Source organism: Bacillus rossius, chromosome 1, assembly GCF_032445375.1.
Source record: "Bacillus rossius redtenbacheri isolate Brsri chromosome 1, Brsri_v3, whole genome shotgun sequence".
Taxonomy (NCBI): domain Eukaryota; kingdom Metazoa; phylum Arthropoda; class Insecta; order Phasmatodea; family Bacillidae; genus Bacillus; species Bacillus rossius.
In genome coordinates, this window is record NC_086330.1 from 69,399,378 (window position 1) to 69,417,437 (window position 18,060).

An 18,060-nucleotide genomic window follows, 5' to 3' on the forward strand; every position below is an offset into this window, starting at 1 on the left:
GATTGTAGACTCTTTACCAAATATCAGTTATGGTTTAATATAAAGTTTACGCTGAATTATGGGAGACGGTAAGCCCAAAACTATACAAGACTGTGCATCACCAAGAAAGTCTCCAAACTAACATATTTTTGTCGCGTTTCTGAGGTGAATAATATATTTCAATATAAGCTCACCTAATTTTGTGGAAGAAAAATTCTCAGTTTAAATTTTTACCAGTTCACTAAATGAGTTCGTAGCAGGTCTATTGAGACAAAGCAAGTTCTTAGTAATTCCATACATCTTTGAACCAATTAGCCATAAACAATGCAATGTTTATAGATTCTTCTTCGAAGTTTTTAAAGGTTATAAAACTAACATTCTCTTGACATAAACATTAAAATGATCTTTGTCTTTTAAATATTCATCTATGTTCCCAATAATCCAAATTGATTAAATTTAGCTATTAATTATGGTACTGACTGCAAAAAAAATTCAATATTTATAGTAATCCCGTACTTGTTCCAATTGTGGTATTTGCTTATAAACATACTTTCACGTGGTTTTTCCTCTACAGTCATTTTGCAATAAATAAATTCTGCCATTTCGCTTGTTGTTATCTGAACTACACAATGTTGTCTTATTGAAAGCTTTAGTACACTTCCCATGCATAACATAATATTCCAAATGTTTTTTTTTACACTGATATCCGTACGCAAATATACGGTTAATTGTTTCCACCAACATCTTAGATAAAGGCGTATTGAAGCCCGCTCTGTGTAAGTAATTGGTGAGCAATGTTTGCGCATCAGACATACAGTGCTACCAGTGTGTTCGTCACCGACCTGCTTCTCCCACTGGCCGGCGGCGCGGCTGCTGCTGAAGAAGAGCCAGGGCGCCAGCAGTGTCTCCTGTGCCAGCAGTCTCTCCCTGGAGATGGCCGAGGCCGTGTCGCCCAGCAACAAGTAGTGCTTGCCGCGCGCCACCAAGGGTTGGTCGAAATCCATCTCGTTCAACTCCTCGCCCACACCGAAGCCGTCGTCGTGGAACAATCGACGGTGGACCTGCGACAACCCGAGGAATGGCGTAAATTTTTGTCGTTGCCACCATGCTTTCGATTCTTTAAATAAAATTAATTATTTCCAACTGCAGTGAGTTACAAATAATATCAAGTCCTACATGTGTCACACTTTAAATGGCATACAAAATCTTAACGCTTAAATTTATACATACATATGTTTTAATGTAGTTTAAAAATTAATGTTTTATAGTACCCATTGGTTGGATGAGCTAATGGAGGTATTTTTAAATTTTACTAAGATAGGCTGGATCGTATTTACTGTCGCTAAATCCAAACGGTAACCTGCAACCTTGTACATAGCTAGCACAATGCCTCTAGCTTTTGTGAAGCCATTTCTCTTAATGGGGGTGTCATCTACTCATCTCATAAGATTACCAAATAAGGAACGCCGTTTCAGTAACCAGTAAATAGGCCAGCGTGGACGCACTCCGTAGTGTGTATGTAGTAACTAAAACTGACCATTTTGTAGTTCACTTTATGTTCAATTATTCAAAGTTCAGTCTAATCGAAGTGGGAGCCCGTAGATAAACTGATTTCTACTGCTTGCTATATATAGCATATTCTTGATATTTAACTAAAGTTATTTTCCATTAACATAAAATAAATTGGCACGCACATACAAAAGGTTTTATAATTATTTTAATGTGTTATATCCAGTACAACATGCAGAATATAGTAGCAAGTGCTCAAGCAAGACTGTGGACCGACCATAAATTCCAACCGGCAGTCTGCACATGTAAAATTAAGTAAAAAAGTTACAAGCTGTCCAACAGTGTATTTTATCAAACAAGTGATGCCTCTGAAGCCTTAATGACATTCCCTTATCACTAGCTAGCTGTGTTAATTATATGGGATGCGAGAAGGCCGTGTGTCCCACTAGTGCCTCACGGTCAGGTCTGGCTGACCATGCGTGTACATTATACAAGACGCGCGAAGGCCATGTGTCCCACTAGTGCCTCACGGTCAGATCTGGCTGACCATGCGTGTACATGATGGAAGGTGCAAGAAGGCGGTGCGCCCCACCATGAGCTCCAGCTGGCCGTCGCGCAAGCTGCTGCCGCCCTGCGCCCGGTCGGTGAGCACAGCCAGGCGCAGTCCCGCGCCCTCGTCCTGCAGCGCGATCACGGAGGTGACCGGGTAGTAGTTGCCCGACACCGGCTCCTCCAGCTGCACGCTCCACGTGGGCCGGTGGTTCCTCCGGCGCAGCAGCGACTCCCTGCCGTTCGAGTCGGTGCGGAACTCTCCCTGGGAGGCCAGGCTCGTCGAGAAGCGGGAGATTACCTCCTTCCCCGAGCTGATTTGGGAAGTACAGAAGACGATTAGCATCGAACACACCTCAACCTCTTTACAAATAAAATTAAAAAATAATTGAGAAATGTACAGAATGAACAGATAGAAGGGACGACATTCTACATTTGTAAAAAGAGCCATTGAATTTGTTAATGACATAGTCATTGAGTATTCAATTGCTTGTTATGGTAAGTGCCAAAATTCTAGTTAAATAACATTTTCATGGTGTGGCTGGATTGCAAACCGGTTATGCGACAGAATGACGAAAGTGGTGTGTCTGGGGCGAACTGGGCTAGGTGAAAATGTAGTGGTTCACCATTGCTTTCTGCAGCATGGAAGTAATAGGACAGCTGAATACTCAGTATTGGGCCCCGCAAAGATCTTCCTCTGTGTAATAAACCCGCGATTCAGGCGGGAATCGAAGCCGGTACCTTTATCTCAATAGCTATAATTCTTGACCACTGAGCCATCCGTTCAGGCAGAGAATACGTTCACGCGTGAAGAGTCGTGTTACATTTAAAAGAGAGTATGACTAGTTACGGTAAGCGCAGGGCTGTGTCTGCTGTGTCTCCGCACTGCACGTGAGATGATGTCTGAGTGCACCCCGCATGCACTAGTGTATCTCTCTGCACGCCGGCCACCTGCAACAGTCTGTCGCCGTCGCTAACACTAGCATGGCACCACCTGCTTCCAGCGCAGGGAGTCCGGCTCATCACTGCACAAAAGCAGGCATCATGGCTTGCCCGATCAATCAAGTCATCAACAACCACTACGTCCTATTAATGCCTTTTCGCTTCTTTGGGTATTTTTTAAACGGATCTTTATACTTTTGGAATAGCTATACTTAACATTAATGAACATTATTTGTGGTGAATCTGCTATTCTAAAATATTCATACATCAATGTGTTACGTAACTGAATACGGATGTTGTGATATTTTTCGAATAGAAGTTTTGATGTGTTATCTTACTGAAAATTGTTTGGTTGTAACGTAGCTTAAATATTGTGCAGTTTTTTTGCATGTTCAGTACATCTTGAACATGCTTTTGAAATTTTGACAATTACCGTGAGGATTCAAAGTGATTAAAATGTTTATTTGAACCCTAATTGTATTGTTTACCAATCTTAACCCTTTATTTGGCAATTCTACATATCAGTGCTATAGCTAATGCTACGAGTGGTTTCAAGTGTAGGATGTTGAGATTGTCAGCTAGAATTTATCAATCATATCTATATTAGCGCTAGAAGCACGCATGATCACCGCATCTTCTATAGCCGCTAAGCTGACACGGATTGTAGAATATTTTATTACTCTAGAGCACGGAATAACAATAATTTCTTACACAGAGTATACACTTTCTACGTTAACAATAATGTTATGTCACTTAGATACTACACATAACCAGATTAAAATTTTTAATCAACTAACCAAATTTTTTTAAGCGATTGATGTCATTGTTTTCTTTCTAGACAGTTATACGTTGCTCTGAAGATGTTTTCCCCTGACAATAAAGGTTTGTCAAGGTTTTTATCTTACTTATGCTCAATTTGTTGGTTTATAACACGAAAATGATAATTTTAAGAAATGGAGAGGGGAGATTTTTAATACCTTTACATAATTGCCCGTGAAAGTAAAGTTTCTATTTAAGTTATACATTTTCCATTATATTTCTTAATGTTTTAACTTTATTGTTTAGCTCTAGGCACATTATTATAATTCATTTTAATTCACTTATATAGTAAAACATGTTTGAATTAAATTATATTGTTTTCTTCAAATGTTCGTTTCGTACTTACTCGTCAGGTATTGGTCCAACTTGCCATTCAAACTCTACGAAATCTTCGTCTTTGTAGACACGAATCACCTGACTGACCCACTCAGAGAACACTTGGTGAATCTCCTCCACTAGTGGACCTGAAAGATAACCATATTCTGTGAGAAATAGTGGTGATTCTTAAGGTACGAGAGTCAGCAATAAGCTTTAGGCAATCACTAATTCACTGAAACTCTAAATTTTCTCTAAAGATGTGATTCATCCACTGCATATTTTTTTAGGTTATTGCAATTCCTTGCAGTGGTTTTTAATAGTTTTCTGGAAATTTTTGACCCCAGACATATGTCACACACTGCTATTTTTAGAATATCAAGCCCGTCCATATGTTAGCTTTATTAATTTTTCTTTTTCAAAATCTCGTTTTATTAAAGAAAATCCTTCAAGGCGAGTGATTACATACTCTAACTTATGACTGCCGGGTGGGTTTTGTAGTATTATTATTAGGGTTTTTGAGTTATAAGCACCAGGGTCGTCCTTGTGAATTTATATATCTTGAGATCTTTATTTCTTAAACCGTCCGCTACTAAGCCCAATAATAAGCAATGTCTTTGACGAGCTGTTTTATAAATTTCATTAGGAAACTCATAAAAATGCGTAAAATATATATCCTTTCTTCCTTGTTAACGCCATAGTACATCTGCACCTAAAATATTTCTACATCAAGGTAGATATTCGATGCGGTTTTAACTCTACTTATCGCAAACTTGAAAGTTTTCCCAAAAGCAAATTAAAATATATAAGGATATTCAAACCAACAATAGACGTTCCGCAATAATATTAAACTAAAATTGTTTCATTTAAATCTCAGATGCAATATTAGAAGTGTTGTATTTATAAAAATAGATTATATATTGTTTAAATTTTCCATTTTTTCTGGTTAGCAACAATGGTATTGTTATAGGAAACAAAAAGAATGAATTTTTTGACAATTTTTAAGAACATTTAGATACCTAATCTTAATTCTAATGGTGTTATTTTTAAAGCTATTGTAGAGTTTGAAAAAAAATCTAAATAGAAAAACTTTCCTTAAAATTCAGATTTGACCACAAATAATTATTATCGTCTTAGTACCCGTAACCCATAAACAAGACGTATTAGGAGAAATAATTATTTAGTGAATTAGCAACCTATATAATAAAATATGTGTTCTTTCCTTTTATAAATTCAAAACTTTAGAAGTTTTCTATTTTATTTTGTCAGAGAATCAGCCAGCTAGGCGATAGTTCTTTGCTTTGGAAACTTGTTAAATTCAGCATTCCTAGCTGTGTTAATTATATTTTGTAGGATTGGATAGCAGTTACACGCTGAATCTTGCAAATAAAATAATACCTTAAGATTGTAAGAAATAATGAATAAATAACAATTTATTTACTTAACATATAGATTATTTGATAAAAAATCTTTTAAAATAAAGAGATTAGCAAAAATGATATTAAATAAAGATTATATTAATTAAAATATAAAATGTAACTTTAAAATAAAATGACTAAAAAATTAAATTAAGGAAAAGGAATAAATTTTTTTCGTTTCGAAACAATTTTCTTTATACAATACCAAAAACTATTTTTTTTTTTTAAGATAATAACACGGGTATCAAATTTGTTTTCACGCGTACAAGCGCTGACCTAAATAACTTAGTCAACATAAGGAAAACGTTAAAAATTGTATCTTGTCTAACAATAACAATCAAAATTCTACGCAAGAAGCATTAATTCATAAGCAAACATTTATTGTAAAGTAATTAATTAATAGATATTGTGGTTAGTTACTAAAAAAAAATTAAATATTCAATGACGATACATAAAATTTTCTTTAAGACGTATTCAAATGTTTTTGGTTTGAATGCATATGTGTTTGGGGTTGTCTTGCATCCTTCGAAAAACAACTCAATATTTTTAAACTACTTATATGCTTCTGGGTGTAAGCCGCAATCTTGAAAATTATGAGCTGACGTTTAGACATGCCTCGTTTCTGCCATCAGTTAGTTTCTACTGTCAACAGTTTTCATGGATGTTTTCTCAAACCAAAAACGAGAAACCAAGAATTGGAAATGGACTATGGCCATAAAAGCTTATGTCCTAGATTCAATGTACTTAACTTACTTCCTAATTTACATGATTCTTGCCACTGTATACATTACTTAAAAAAATATGTAACTGCGACAAGAATACTATAGTTATTTATGGATTAGGGGTACACGTAAAGTTGTGCTCCAATGCAGGAACATCCGAAATAAAAAAAAAAACCACTAGCAAATTTGTAATAGTTGCACGCTCATATTATGTGAATTTGCTAGTAAATTGAATGCATAATTAATAAAGACAGTAATAATTGGGTTTTGGGTATACCTGTAATATAAATGTTATGGGTAATGATAGACGAAGTAAACCTAGGCTAACCTAGGTTAACTAAATATTAATCAAGTTTGTTGCGTCAAGTTCGTATAATAACTGAAAAAAAAATTGAATTCGGCGAATACACGTGTACACCAAGGTCTATCCTAGAAAAAAACAACAAAATGATCGATAACTTTAGTTTCATTGATAACTTGACTAACTAATCTAACACTAATGTGACCTAAACTAACATGCTCAAAAATTACGCAACGCCTAACATTACCTTGGTGTACACGGGTAATCGCCAGATTAATATTAATTTTAGTGATTAGTTAACCTGGGTGGACATATGTTTACTTCTAACATTACCCTTTAAAATATACAGTAGGCCAGTAGCGGATGGCTAAGGGGCTCATGCCCCCTCCAAAAGCATCTGGGTCCACTATTGTTTTAGTGTTTGCCTTGATAAAGCCAAGCCTCAGCTGGGTCAAGCCCCTCCCAAACCAAAATCCTGGATCCGCCACTGCGAGTAGCCTACATGGGAATTAGAAGAGTTGTAGTTTCCTCGCGCAGAAGTGCCTAGCGGACAGCGTCACTCGCCTGCGTAGACGGTGGTGTTGACGACCGCGGCGACGCTGTAGGCGCGCGACGCGTTGGGCCTGAAGACGTACGCCCCCGACACCTGGCCGGACGCCAGGTCCTCGCCGTCGGCCGCCGCGTAGTACAGCAGGTCCTGTCTCAGGGGCAGCCTCGCGCTTCCGCGCGCCACGTTGCTGGGGCGGCCCGAGGCGTCCAGGTCCACGCGCACCCGCTGCGACACGCCCCAGCTGCCCTCAACACTCGAACTCAACCTCGCTTGCCTTCCATGTGAGAGGAGGATATCGTTGCACGAGGTGGGTTCAAGATGTAACCATGTGCACTGCTGTGTATATATATCATTTCTTCGGTAGTCAATGAACAGGCAAGCTCTTACAAAATGGTTATTTTACCTATTTTTACAATAATTTCAACTAAGAAAAGTCATTTTTGTTACACTTAAATACTGTAATAATTAATCTGAACATAAAACTTAAGTATTAAAAAAATTTAATATATTACGTAGTGCCTTAAAAAAATTTCAGTGACCTTTATAACAGAACATCAAATTTGTTGTAGTTTGATCTGTCCGTTACTTCTCCTTGCAGACCACGGTGCAGTGGACCCACCTCGTTGCCGATGTGTGTCCGGTAGACGCGGGCGGTGTCGGATTGCCGGCCGGAGGGCGTCACTATGAACGAGCTGAAGCCGAGAGGAGGCAGTTGCTCCGCCCGGAACACCAGCTCACTGGAGGCTTTGCTCTTCCTGTACCACAAGTCTCGCACCGACTGTGGCACGGGCACCAGCTGCCAGCTCACCTCCATGCCTGCGTTACCGTACACGCGCGTCAAACTGTGGTACTGCTAAGCTGCTCCTGTACCACAAGTCTCGCACCGACTGTGGCACGGGCACCAGCTGCCAGCTCACCTCCGTGCCTGCGTTACCGTACACGCGCGTCAAACTGTGGTACGGCATGATTTACAATATTAAATGGTAACGTACATACTATTACAAATGTACAGACAATTTAATATTTTCATTTACTAATATTTGTTTTTTGAAATTATAAGATAGGCCTTTTTAATATATATATAATAAAGGAGAGAGTTTGTCTGTCTGTCTTTCGCGTATCGCTGAGACGGAGAGGCCTAGAATCATGATTTTTTGTACATATATTCTTTAGGGACCGTCCATTGGCCGGTTAAAAATTATTTTTTAAAATTAATTTAAGAATTTTTTTTGTGATATATTTTTTATTATTATTTTTTCATTTTTAACCTGTAATATTCACTGCGAGCCTTTAAGTAGGAAAACCACTGTCTGACTGTTTGCTGGTTCATCGTCGTTATGTTTGTTCTAATAGCTGAATTTTTTAAACATTTTTTTTTTACTAATTTAAGTGCGTACCATATTAATTTCTCTACAGCAGTCAGTTGTGGTCCCTAAAATGGTTTTATTCAGAAGCTTAATCTACATTTTATTATTATATCTGTAGTGTTTGTGTGTGAATAAATTTTATCCCATTATTCCTGCCCAAACAAATGAAAATGTTTAATAATCTAGTGAACTAAATATTCATAAAACTTTATAGTTTTGAATTCAAGATAACATACATGCTCTACATAAAAGAATGTCATAATTTCAATGGTATATTACATCAATTTTATTGAAATTCTTTACAACAATTCATTCATTTAATTATTGGTAATCTAGCCTACGTTTTCCTTCAAATATTCAATATGTGCTACTTTCGTCATACGACACAAATCCTTCCATATAATTCTTCCCACACTTTGGTTAACAAGTCCGGAGTAATTGAAGCGATAGCTTTCTCAATTCTGTGTCTCAACTCTGACAAATCATTACGTAGTGGCGTACGTAGGCATGATCTTTTATGAAGCCACAAAGGAAAATATTGCATGGCGCTTTGTCAAGTGAACGTGAAATACAGCGAAATCTCAACCATTAAGACCATTTAGTGGTCAGAGACTTCAACGTTCAACCACTCTCGTACAATTAAACTTTAGACGAAGCGCACGTCGAACTGAAATTACAGATTCACTCTTAGTAGCAAATTGTAGAGCACAAAACGCTTTACGTTCAGGAGTTCGTCATTTTGCGTAGGTGGCGCTGCAAGTGAGAAAACAACAAAAAAGTATTCGCTTATCTAAAACTGTTTGATATACTCTTTAATTGTGGCCTTCAATAAACACCATACAACGCTTATAGTTGATACATTCAAATTTATAACTGGGGAATTATTTTAAGGACATTTGATATTTTGATTTATGATCATTCTCATTATCCTTTATATTAATACATTTGTTGTTTCATAAGATAGGTTTTAAATTTCGATATATTAAAAAATTTTAAATAAAAAATTAATAAAAAAAATACATAAATAGATTCTGCTAGCTTGTGAACTTCTCATTGTTGAGCAAAGATAGAGTTCTAGTACAAGCCAGAATTTTATTTATTTTTTATTAATTTTTTTATTAAAAATTTTTTCCCTGTAATTTTATGATATCAAAGAAAACTTGTGGTGGTTTTCTCCGTGTACTTCTGATTATTCTTATCAATATTATGGTGGTTTTCTCCACGTGCTTCTGATTATCCTTGTCAAAATTATGATGGTTTTCTCCGTGTGCTCCCGATTATTCTTGTTAATATTTTGATGGTTTTCTCCAAATGCTTCTAATTATTCCTGGCTAGACATCTGATGGTTTTCTCCTAGTGCTCCTGATTATTTCTGGCTAGACATATGATGGTTTTCTCCGAGTGCTCCTGATAATTTGTGAGAAATTGATCTCTGCATGAAGGATTTTTTTACTTAATGAGTCATGTCATTTTATTCAGAGTTAAATTTTATTAGTAAAATTCTTCTAATAAATTGTCACTTACAATATATTTATTTGGTGGATTAAAAAAAAAACTTTCTCAGAAAAATAATAAGCTATGAGAGAGAGCTGAGAAGCTTTAATATGTAAGACAAACTGCATTGTCCTTGGTGTCTAAGACAGGTAATTTTATTCAGAGTTCCGTATAAATTTCCGAATTCATATTATCAAATCAGTACTTAATTTTTTTTATCAGGTGGAAATCAGGCAAAAACTAAAGTTCATTAATCAGACGATTACTACGTCATGGAACAACTGAGAAACGCTATCACACACGAAGATTTCCCTTCCCCTTGAGTTCTAGCGAAGCCCTCCTTCTGTTGCGATCGTTAGGGAGCATCCTGCATCCCACTCAAAACATTGACTGCTCATACAGACAACAGAGACTGCTTATAAAGACAACTGATACATGATGGATGCTAATATGTGAATAGATTATCTTGTGATTCTCGCTAGGCCATGATATTATTCACTAATTTTTAAATAAGGTCAATGTTCTTTCTCTTGAGATCTAGGGAAGCACACCATTTCAACAGTTCGTGAGTGAGCATTCCACAACCTACGACCAACATCGGTTGCTTTTACAACACATCACATGAGAAAATATGAAGGTGGGTAGTAAAACTACTTGTGGCATGATTTTATTCACTCAGTTATCAAAATATATCTCAAGAAAAAATTCTCTGTTATAAGACTATTGATACTTTATCCCTTAGCTAAGCACGAGTATATCACCTAGTTGATATATAAAATGAGAAGCTTTTCTCGTAATTTTAAATGCGGTGGAATAAATTTATAGTTTTGTAAACTTTTGGCAGTTTTGTCTTTGAGGTATTTTTAATGTTAAGTACCTATTTGAAGGTTTTATGTAAGAAATATTTATTGAATCTATTGAAAGATTTTTATGCGAGTAACTTTTTATCAATTACACCACAATAAAAGACATTTTATAATTTTTTGGTTAGCTTGCATGATAATGAGTAGCCAAAAGTAAGCCAAATAAAATTAACATTATATTTACTAGTATTTTTACGAACTGAGGTAGTTACAAATGTTTGTAAAACATATACGTACATAAAAGTGTTGATTTGTCATTTTATTTCCAAGCATTGACCAAATAATTTTATGCAAGATATACATAATTAACAGGACATTCCTTAACTACATTGATTTACTCTTTCGCAGGATACACTAAGTTTTTCTACAAAAAGTAACAAACGTGTAACTTTTGACTTCTGTTTTGCACGACATAATTATGTGCTTAAAAAACGGGAAAAGACTAATTTTGTGAGTGCTTATGATCTTTAATGGATGATTCATTTATTTTGGGTTCGATTCCAGGCTTCATCGGAGATAATTATAGCAAAGCGCCAATACGGGCTGATAACAACTTTAATAATACAAAAAACATAATTAATGTACATGAAACCTAATATAAATGTTTTGTGTTTCAATGTGTTTGAAAATGTAAAACTATGATATCAGAGGGTTCTACAAATATAGCAATTTCATCTTTTAAGCAATAAACTAGAGATTTATTTAAACCCGTGAATTGCATTCAGGTACCGTGGTTATAAAGCCAACGGTGAATACGGCAAATACAGTCATGCAGAATTGGCAAGCAGCCTTATATTCATTAAGTGTAAGTTATCAAGCATAAAAAAGTTGCCATGTTAGAAAACAATTCAATACAATTATAATTAAATAGGTTTACAAGTAGATAATGTCGAAGTGTTCCGTGTGTAGCCATTAACATAACACTACAAAAATGCTTTTAATTTACGCGAACGGCCATGAAATAAATAAGCCATGCTACTATGTGAAAGTTTGTGAAAACCTGACTTAAGCCCAGACCGAAAACCTGCTTCATTCGCTATTAAATCACCGTCGGCAACATCTGCAAAATTACAAAAATACTAACGGAAATTCCAAAAGAAAATTTTAAAGGTCAGGCCAAAACAATTTTTGGGGAATATCTACACAGAATTGACTTCATAGGAAATGTAACTTAACGCTAGTGCTGCCCACACACGCCCAAAGGTTCAACACTAATAAATGCTGCTATAGGTTAATACATGTTGACTCGTTCACCGCCTCCTGAAGAAGAACGATACATCCTGAAAAACAATATTAACATAACAAACAAGCACGGCGCATGCGCGAAGAGGTAGGAACCGCTAAGGACAAAGGAGGGGAGGGAACAATGATCATTTGGAAAGAGAGATAAGTCTCTGGCTGTAAGGTGACGTCAAGACGCGGCGGGAATTTCAAGTCCGTGTACCTTCTTTTGCTGCCAGCACAACATGAATGGTTGCTTACTTTTTACAAAACACATTAAAACTAGGGATAGCAAAGGCAAATATCCTCACATTTACAGTGCCCAGACTTTTCTGCTCATATTTGTCCAGGTCCTAGCAAGAATAAACAACGTATAAGTTATTAGCTCAATTTAATATCGTGTGGTGATAATGATTTATTTGGCACGGATGCTAGTTTGGTTACCGCAACCATTGCCATAGCCATGGGTCATAACAACTGCCGGTCCTGAACCTTGAGACAGGAACTTCCACAAGTGTCACAACCCCACCCAGTCGGGATTCGGACCTCTGCCTTGAAGCTCTGCCCTTGGCTCACCAGCCAGCACAATTAACCACTGCCAGGTCTCAGTAACCCCCAAACTCACTATGACTAAATGTAGAAGAATGCTGCTCAGCCAACCGGCACGGGACGATTGAGACGCTGTAGGTGTTTCAACTCACCTGTATTATCAATTATTAGAAAGACCATCCGCGAAATCAGCACAGGAAGACAATTCGTGTACATACATTTTGAATTTTGTTGATATTATAAAACATTTATGTGATAAATATCGGATGAAAACTTATTAATGGGTCATTAAAAATATACTCAGTAAAACAAAAATTTACATATGTAATTTATCAAAAGTTTGTATTTGCTGGAGCAACAAATGAAAAAAAGGAAAACAGGTTGTAAGAGTTTTTTTTGGGAAGTGGTAAAGCATTTTTTCGATTGCGCACAGAGGCCGAGGTTCTGGCTTCGCAATCCATCAGTCGCGGGTCCTCACCGTTGACGTCGGTGACGGTGTAGTTGCGGCCGGAGACGGGGAGCCGCACGTAGGGCGACACGGGGCGGCCCAGCGGGTTGTAGACGGTGACCAGGAAGCCGGCCCGGCCCTCGCTGGCCTCGCACTGGCTGATGTTGAGCAGCAGACACGACTCCAGCTCCAGCCGAGGGCCGCTCCAGCCCGCCGCCTCCAGCAGGTTGCTGTCGCACACCGCGCCACTTGTGATCCTCTACTCCAGTCCTGCACTCAACCCTCCAGAACCACTCGACTGTACGGTATCCCGTAGAGTAGTCAACTCTTCAGGGCAACAGAAGGTAACCGAAACACACCATACTGGTTTCAACAGTGTTTCTGCCATAACAATTTTTTTATCATTGAAAATTTGCATTCATTAAGAATATATAATCACTCAAAAAGTTATTTCGGCGCAACGCATTGTCACTTTTTATTTCAGTTTATTTAATTAGAGGCTTTTTGAAGTAATAGCATTTGTAAATAAATTTATAACAACATATCTTAATACAAAGGTTATCCATAAAAAAATTGATACAACATAACTAAGCTTTATAAAGTACATGCGAATTTTATTTAAAAAATATTGAATTTATTAGCTATAATTATTCAGATAATAAAATGTTTTTTTATTGCAAACAATATTAACAAATAGGTTTTTTATTTAAAATATAAGTGTTAACTTCTTATAAACAATATTAGGTTTAAATTTAATAGAAAAACATGTATACTTGTCATTTAATGAAGGAAACCATGATTACGTATTTACCTCACAATTTTTTTAAGACATTACCTGCCATTCATTGTATTTTCTTTTTCAAAACATCCTGCATTCAACTGAAATTCGAAATAAGGGACATAGTTTTTGAAACCACGGTTTATTATCGATCCAGTAAAATGATAAATCACCGCAAAAAAATTAAAACATTTATAATGTTTATTAAAATGTTGATAAGCATACTGGATGGCAGTTTTGGTGACATTTTGGCAGCCGTGGATAGCCTCCGTGAGAATCCTGGCATAGTCGTCGGCCACAGCCTGCTTGGCTGTGCCGGTGATGGCGTCGTGGTGCTGCAGCACTCCCTGCGCCTCCCTCGCCGCGTCCAGATACTCCCTCTCTTTCTCGCCCGTCACATTCCCCGTCACAGACAGCTGCTTGCACACCTGCCAGCAGTGTCGCTTTGTTACAGCCTGCAACTAGTTGCTGCAGTAGTACAATAGTTCACAGCCAGCTGCTTGCACACCTGCCGGCAGTGTCGCTTTGTTACAGCCTGCCTCAAGTCGCTACAGTAGTACAATAGTTCACACCCAGCTGCTTGCACACCTGCCGGCAGTGTCGCTTTGTTACAGCCTGCCTCAAGGCGCTACAGTAGTTCAATGGTTCACACCCAGCTGCTTGCACACCTGCCGGCAGTGTAGCTTCGTTACAGCCTGCCTCAAGGCGCTACAGTAGTACAATAGTTCACACCCAGCTGCTTGCACACCTGCCGGCAGTGTCGCTTTGTTACAGCCTGCCTCAAGTCGCTACAGTAGTACAATAGTTCACAGACAACTGCTTGTACACCTGCCGGCAGTGTCGCTTTTTTACAGCCTGCAACTAGTCGCTACAGTAGTACAATAGTTCACACCCAGCTGCTTGCACACCTGCCGGCAGTGTCGCTTTGTTACAGCCTGCCTCAAGGCGCTACAGTAGTTCAATAGTTCACACCCAGCTGCTTGCACACCTGCCGGCAGTGTCGCTTTTTTACAGCCTGCCTCAAGTCGCTACAGCAGTACAATAGTTCACACCCAGCTGCTTGCACACCTGCCGGCAGTGTCGCTTTGTTACAGCCTGCCTCAAGTCGCTACAGTAGTACAATAGTTCACAGACAACTGCTTGCACACCTGCCGGCAGTGTCGCTTTGTTACAGCCTGCCTCAAGGCGCTACAGTAGTACAATAGTTCACACCCAGCTGCTTGTACACCTGCCGGCAGTGTTGCTTCGTTATAGCCTGTCTCAAGGCGCTGCAGTAGTACAATAGTTCACAGACAACTGATTGTACACCTGCCGGCAGTGTTACTTCGTTACAGCCTGCCTCAAGGCTGTACGACAGTGCAATTAATTATTCACAGCCAGCTGCTTACACAGCTGTTCCCTTTTCGTTCTAATATAATGAACATTAATCTGACAGATAAACTTAAGATGTGGATGGCCGGCTGGGGGTTCATTATAGTTATTGCTAATTCTTAAGGTTAATATTGTGTACCATCTACTAAATTCTACTTTCGAATGATTAGCCATTATTCATTTTGTACTATGGAACCATTATTTGATAGATTAAACAGAATATTTTTTTTATTTTCTTTAACCTGCAACTGTGTTATTATTGACGCCTGAGTATGTCTGAACGACTGAAAACTGTTCCAATTACCAATAAGTTTCTAAAGATATGATTGTTGTATTTAGATGCCAATTTTTAAATAGAATTACCGGCTCAGTGTTTAGATAACGGAATTTACAGATTATATTACCATGATCAGGGTGAAAAATAAAATATTATGAGTATTACTTTATAAATCGTCCTATGATTTTGTAAACTATTGAAATCATTTTTACATGGAAAATATCGAAAGCACAATGTAATACCAAAATAATAGGGTGATTTGTAGAGGGTTAGAATAAATGAATTGTGTGTTGGTGGACTCATTTAGAAAATATATAACTAGCAAAAAGGCTCCAGGGTCCAATTTTATGTTTGAATTATTTTTATGTTTTTCTTTAGGTTTACCTATATTGGACCTGTTGTCCACAACAACTTTTTACGTCGCGTGTTTGAGGTTAGATCTTTTTATTAACGTTTGGGCTCTGACGCATCCTTAATATATGCAAGGCAGAGTAGAATTCAAAGAACAACTATATAATTAGTTCTGATTTTATAAAGTCAGAAAATGGAAACAAATAGGCAAAAATGTCAAATTTTATTTCAATTTAATTTCAAATTTTTTTCCTAATTTTTAAGTTAATTATTACGAATATCCAAAAATATGTCCAAAGAAGCCGATAAGATGTCAGGCACCATAGCAATAAATACTACTCAAATATAGCACGAAAAAAAATTAAAACAATATTGCGGCCGTGCTATCTAGCAGGCAATGTGTGCACTAGGTGACATTATTGAGAACAAGATGGTGGATGTGATGTCAGAATTTCAGATAGCGATCTCCAGCAGACGATAAAAATATGGCGGATCCAATATGGCCGACGTGATGTCATACGAGATGCCAAAATATATTCCTTGATATTAGTGTTGGGACGTCAGACTGCTGGTAGCTTTTGTTAAGGAAGGATCAATCGCCATTCTTTGCTGTTACGTGTTTGAACCGAGGACACCAAGTCGTAAGTTCGTTTTTTAATTAAATTTTTTTAATTTTGTAATTATATAATTTTACAACTTTTCTTGTCTTTCTAGTATATAAAATACGGATTTTCAAAATGGTAAAGGTTTTTTCCTTGGCGATCTGGTTTTGAACATTATTCCTAGGAGTTAAAAAAATTTATAAGTCAGAATATGTGTGTTATTTTCTATATAACTTATTTAATTCTCACTGTAAATGTCAAGATGGCCGTGCGATTAAAGACGTATGTTTTCCAAGCCAGAGCCCAGATCTGGCATGGTTCGAATCACAGTGCTTGCAATGTATTTGGTATAAAAAATAAATTTTATATGTTCGATAAGGACCATAACAGCTCTGGTAGGCAATTGAACATCGACCTTATGTGCATGAGACAGAGCGATGCTGGTGTTCTCTAGAAACAAACACCAAAATCAAAGATGGCGGTCTCCATCAGAACAAGAAAAACCTATATGTTAGGCTTGATGTCATACAATATGAAGGTATACAGCAGACAAAAACAAGATGGCGGCCGCAATGTCAGTATCAATCAAGTGATTGTGACATCAGACACAAGATGGCGGACATGATGTCAAAATTAAAGATGGCAGGTGAAACTAAAAGTGCAATGTTACCTAGAAAACAGCCACGGCCTATTATATCTGACGGCCTCGGTTTTGTCTTCTCTAAATTGATTTGAGTATCAGTTAATATCATTTGAACTTACATACAGTAATGTAAATAATTATTCATATGCACTTGAAAACTACAAATAAACAATAAAACCTAACCTAAATATTTTCTAGAAAGTTATGGTAACGGGATTCAGACCTGCATTTTTGCCTGCTCCGCCACGAGATATTTGCTTTTGGCACAAAGGAGATACATTAAATTTGTGGATGTCATTGCTGATTTAAAAATATTTCCAAAATTGGAGAGCTTTTTTTTAATCTGACGTTTTAGTAATTTGATTGACTTGTAGAAGTCCACCCGCACCCGAACGTCAACGACCAATATCAGCCGGCAGCGTCGGGGATCATACGTGTGACTCGAACTCAGAAGAAATAGCATTACGAGCCAGCCGAATATCCGGTATCTCTAGTACGTCGTCAACGTAACATCTCTATGAATATTTCGCCCCAGTCATGCATAATGACAGTGAGGAAGTGTTCCACCTGTAACTTTCCGTACCGACGTATGGGCACATCAGTTAGTCTTCAATAACGTAATGCAGACAATGACAGCAGTTTTAGGGGACACAGTTTGCAATAAATTATGATGTTTATTTTTTCACATACGCATATATATAATTATAGTAGGTACATACCAATAAACATCCTTTTTTACTTATTTTGTGTTACCGTCTTTTTCACGGAATTTGTACTCCAGTCAGCGTAGATAAACTCTCAAGAGACTTCCTATCTCTGTTAAAATGAGAAATTTATACTTCATTAAAAGTTTAAAATGACAGTTTAAGTGTTCTCTCGTCTGCAGAAAACTTACAGAAGAACCTTCATGTTGTTCGTAGGTACGTACGCGTCTGGTTTCTGGTTAGAAATCTATTTAACATAAGAAGTGCCATTATAAATTTGTTAAAAAA

The 18,060-nt window shown here is 37.4% G+C and overlaps 1 protein-coding gene across 2 annotated transcripts in view; it reads right to left on the reverse strand.

Annotated features, from left to right (window-relative positions):
* The window catches only part of LOC134537335 (lysosomal alpha-mannosidase-like), a 107,378-nt gene that overhangs the window by 15,733 nt on the left and 73,585 nt on the right, over positions 1 to 18,060 (reverse strand). For both annotated transcript variants that reach the window (XM_063377673.1, XM_063377663.1), the window contains 7 exons: positions 14,050 to 14,252; positions 13,077 to 13,276; positions 7,724 to 7,920; positions 7,119 to 7,329; positions 4,145 to 4,262; positions 2,081 to 2,351; positions 822 to 1,040 (listed from right to left, as the gene is read on the reverse strand). In XM_063377673.1, the coding sequence (XP_063233743.1) occupies positions 822 to 1,040; positions 2,081 to 2,351; positions 4,145 to 4,262; positions 7,119 to 7,329; positions 7,724 to 7,920; positions 13,077 to 13,276; positions 14,050 to 14,252 (1,419 nt within the window). The remainder of the gene's footprint in view (positions 1 to 821; positions 1,041 to 2,080; positions 2,352 to 4,144; positions 4,263 to 7,118; positions 7,330 to 7,723; positions 7,921 to 13,076; positions 13,277 to 14,049; positions 14,253 to 18,060) is intronic.